Consider the following 4,363-nt stretch of genomic DNA (forward strand, 5'->3'; position numbering starts at 1 on the left):
GGGGGACGACCAAAAGCCGTGTGCCTCTTGGATTGCGCATTGTGTGACAAATTGAGGGACTGTGAGGGGCAGGCGAGTTCACTGGCGACTTCATAGCGTGGGGGGCTTGTGCAAAGAAACACGCCCACACCTTGGGCTGGGTCGCTGCAGGCTTGCAGAAAGGATGGCTCTGCACGCCTCTACTGGCACCCCAGGCCGAGTCCTTGGCTCCCTCACAGCAGCCTGCGCTTGGCATGCTTATGGGGGGAGTACTTGGTTCGCTTCGATCCCGAGCCTTTCCCCCTGACGGGCGGGGGCAGACCGACCGGCGCGTGCGCCCCCGCCAGGAGTCGTTCCTCCAGTTCTCGGTATGCACGCGTCAGCGTCGCCCAGTGTGGGCCTCCCTCCAGCCGTTCCGCACGGTCCAGCAGACCCTGCACCCTCTGTCGGAAGGCGGGGAAGTCGGCGACCACGTCGCGGCAGGGCTGGGCGCACGAGCTGCTGGGCGTGTCGAGCAAGGACGGGACTTGCGGGCTGGGGGTCATGGGCGACAGGCAGGTGGTGGCCGGGGTGGAGCAGGTGCGGCGGGGGGTGGTGCATGCCGCCTCGGCCTTGGCTTCCCGCTTGCGCATGGTGGTCTGAGCTCCACTACCTTCCGGTGGCGGGCCTGCAGATTGAGGTGGGGGATCGAAGAGCAGCGGGGTTGATTTTGATACAGGGTTCATGTGGGTTGCTGAGACACAGTTGCCCGTCCAGCTCTGTGCAACAAGATCCAACATGCGGGGAGCCCCCCACATCGGCAGCAGGCCATGGTCGGAGCGAGAGGGTTGCAACACGACAGACTCCACCTCCCTCGCACGGGCCCCACCCTCCCCCTTTCCTTCACACGAGTCACGACCCACCTCTGCGCTCTGCCTCCGCAGCGTGGGCCCACATGTGCTCCAGTGTCCCCATGCAGGAGCCGTAATGGCTGCCCAGGTGCCGGATGATGCTGGTCTCGGTGAGCGCGGGGTCGATGCTCATCCAGACGGCGATGGAGTGCTCGCACACCGCGCCCCTGGTGGACGCGAGGCAGGAGCAGCCGTGCATCTGGGAGGCATCCACGCGGTGGCCCAGGTCCGGGTCCCCCGTCTGCGAGCGCACGGTCCACACGTCACCGGGCTCGTCCGCCAGCCGGACCACGGCATCGCGCGGGACGCCCCGCGCCTCGCGGCACGCCCCACGCACCGCCAGCTTGCGGGCCTTGTTGTGGCGCTTGCCGCGCAGGTTCAGCTGCAGCTTGGTGTGCGCCTCGGCGCACAGGTCCTCCAGCACCTGCAGCAGGTAGTCCACTCGGCGCCCGGTGGCGGTGCTGTGCGTCGCGCCCAGCCGCCGCTTCAGGGTGGCATTCCAGCCCTCGCAGCAGCAGATGGAGGACTGCCCGCTGGTGTTGTAGGTCCTGAACCCCGCCACCCAAGTCTCTGGTGGTGGGAAGAGGTGTGTGGTGTGTGGGCGGTGCGGGCGAGTGGAGAAAGGGCGCCGGAGGGATGGCTCCTCGCAAGCTGCCGCGTCAGCCACGACTGCAGCATCCTGGTGCACATCGAGTGTGCAGACTGCGCCCTGGCCTCCCACCCCGCCACTCACCCATGGGGTACGCCGTCTTCCACTTCTGCTCAAAGTAGTCCACAAAGGCCTGGCCAGGGAAGTGAGATCGCCAGACCCGGGCCAGGGCCTCCTCTGCCGCCCGCCGTGCCAGCGCCGGGTCCCAGGGCAGGCACAAGTCACGCACCCGGACCAGCGCCCGGCGGAGCTCTGGGTAGTCGATGCCTGTGCAGAGGCGGTGATGCCTGTCCCAGTCATGCAGCAGGTGCCAGTGGCACAGGGCTATCGGGACCCGGTCATTCCATGCATCTCTAGTGGAGAAGGTAGGGTGGGGTGGGGGGTTCAGAAGATGTGAAGAATGGACGTGATCGGGGGCGTGCAGTCGCCGGGTCGCTCCTGAGCGCAGGCATGCGTGGAAGCCGCTTCGGATCAGGAGCTCGGCCTGGCGATGGCCACACACAGTCCCCCCATTGACGCACCGTATGGCCATGTACTGGGGCCGCGACTGGTCGGTGAACACGCACGAGGGCCTCCAGGCTGGCCCAGCCCTCTCCACAACGCCAGCAAGCCAGTGATGGATGAGACCGTGTGTGCTCTGGGCAGCGATGGCGACGGACACGGTGTGCGTCACATGGTGGTCATCCAAGACCATGAGGGAGAAGAGCTCAAACTGCGGCATGGGTATGAGGTGGGGGCGTGAAGCATTCTGCGTGAGCATGGCGCAGGTGTGCCCACCGGTGCTGGTCTGGATTGGCGTGTACATGAAGCAGGGGAAGTGAGATCATTCCCTTTGAGGAGTGGCCTCGCCTCTTGCGACGGGCTTGCACAGGATTGGAGGACCCGATGGGGAACTGCAAGCAGAGGGCATGCGGTGACGCGGGTCAGACTCCCAGCCAGCCTCTGAGTTGAGGGCAGAGGACCATCACCTTCTCCCGTTCCCTTCATACCCTGTTCTCGTTGGTGCCATGCGTAGAGTCCAGAAAGACGGCTCGCTTGTGTCCATACTTGAGCAGGATCTCGAGCTGGCGAGGGGTCTGCCAGCAGAGCAGGGTCCTCCTCCCGCCCTCGCTCAGGTGCCCAAAGTAGTCTGCAGGCGCGGCGTCGATCCTCAGCTGCAGACTGCGCGCCGGGTCGATATCTCGTCTCCAGTCCTTGGCGGCTGCATGGCAACTCAGATTGCTGGGTGGAAGACGAAGAATCAACCGTGAGCCGTTCGAGAAGTTGTCCAGCCACCACCCGCCCGCCGCTTTGCCACACCACCCTACAACAACCTGATGTCCTTGGCCGTGATGTGGTAGTCCCGGAAGAGGTCTGGATAATCCATCTCCAGTCTGTTGGCCTCGACTCCCAACAGCCGTGGCCCTGGGGGCAAGCCCGCCTGCCGCAGGCTGTCCTGCTGCACGAGTCCCACCAGGCTGCTGGTCTGGGTGAGGGGGTCCTTGGCCAAGTGGTCCAGGACCACCTGGCGTGCCCTCTTGGACACCCAGGGACAGCCCTCCACGTGGCGGTCAAGCTCGGGGTACACTCGCCTGCCGGTATGCGGCGCGTCCAGAAAGTGGACCTCGACCGTGCTGGGCTCCTGTCTCAGAACCTTGACGATGAACCACGCCTTGCAGCCCTGCTTCAGCCCATCTCCTCGATCAGGGTGACAGGTACCCTCACGCTTACAGCCAACGCCCTTGTCAGATGTGGTCCGCGGGCCATAGACGCATCGGTACTGCGTCTGCTCTATGAATTTCTGCAAAGTTGGGTGGCTGGCGGCGGTCAGCTCTGGGGTGACAGGAGGATCCTCTGGCGCGCTGCCTCACAATCTAGCTGCTGCCTCACCTTGGTTGGACCAAGCTTGTTGCCAGTGAAGGCGGTGGCATGGGCCCGCGCCTCGCCCAGGATGACATCAGGGACTCGGGATGTGGGGATGACTGCAATGTGCACAGCTCTGTGCGGCGAGACCAGTCTCAACGTAGGGAGCTGTGTCCTCGACAGGGGACCAGGCGGGGGCAGGGTGACTGGCCCAACAGGATCGATCTCTGTTCTTATCATTGGATTTGCAATCTCTTGAGAGGCTCAGGCTGGCATCACAGGGGTAACGCCCGGCAAGTGTCCCTGCCTCAGACCTTTGGCAGTACTGTTGAGCATTGTAGGGTTGCAGTGAGTTTTCGACGTTTGCATGTTCAGATGCATTGGAAGTCAGTCATAAGGGATGTGGGTGGATGACTTTCGATTCACGACTCTGCCCAAGACATCAGCTCCCCCTTGAGCAGGTGAGAGGTCACGACTTCGTCCACTGTGCACAGACTCCACAGCACCTTGATGCGGAGGCAGGAGAGTCATGAGGCTCGAGGCTCAACGGCATCGATGCTTCCTCTGCGATGGTGCGCAAACCTGATCAAAGTCATTCAGTGTCCGAGTGATGCCGACGAGGGGTGGATGATCAGTGATCAGTGTTCCTCCCACCAGCGGGGTTCGTGGCGGCACCCTCGGAGACACGATGAGATGGCCTTGAGATTGGGTCACGCAATGTGTTCCTGTCATTCCAGTAGTCATTCCATAACGTTTAGTAGAATGGGATGGGATTGCGTCCTGGGCTCGATGTCTAGCTCGCAGTCGAGATCGATCTGAGTTAGGGCGCGACGACGTCCGGGCACCGCCCAGGATGTCTGCTTGATCGTCGATGTGACCCAGCATCCAATCAGGTTCAAGAAGCCATTATTACTTTTGGGTTCTGCCTTATCATAGTACTCTATCTGTGTAGGGTGTCGAGTCCGCTTTGGCAAATGGTCGAAGGCATGCCCATCCCTTTGTG

At 63.0% G+C, this 4,363-nt stretch overlaps 1 protein-coding gene across 1 annotated transcript; it reads right to left on the bottom strand.

The window, feature by feature from the left end:
- Positions 1-212: 212 nt before the first annotated feature.
- Positions 213-3,696, bottom strand: F751_0052 (hypothetical protein; the record flags this gene model as incomplete). Its single annotated transcript, XM_011403521.1, has 8 exons — positions 213-646; positions 882-1,439; positions 1,603-1,871; positions 2,040-2,230; positions 2,508-2,679; positions 2,832-3,298; positions 3,388-3,461; positions 3,675-3,696. The coding sequence occupies 8 exons, from the start codon at positions 3,694-3,696 to the stop codon at positions 213-215; spliced, it is 2,187 nt and encodes a 728-aa protein (XP_011401823.1).
- Between the last annotated feature and the right edge of the window lie 667 nt (positions 3,697-4,363).

The sequence above is a fragment of the Auxenochlorella protothecoides genome, assembly GCF_000733215.1.
Source record: "Auxenochlorella protothecoides strain 0710 contig1266, whole genome shotgun sequence".
Lineage (NCBI taxonomy): Eukaryota > Viridiplantae > Chlorophyta > Trebouxiophyceae > Chlorellales > Chlorellaceae > Auxenochlorella > Auxenochlorella protothecoides.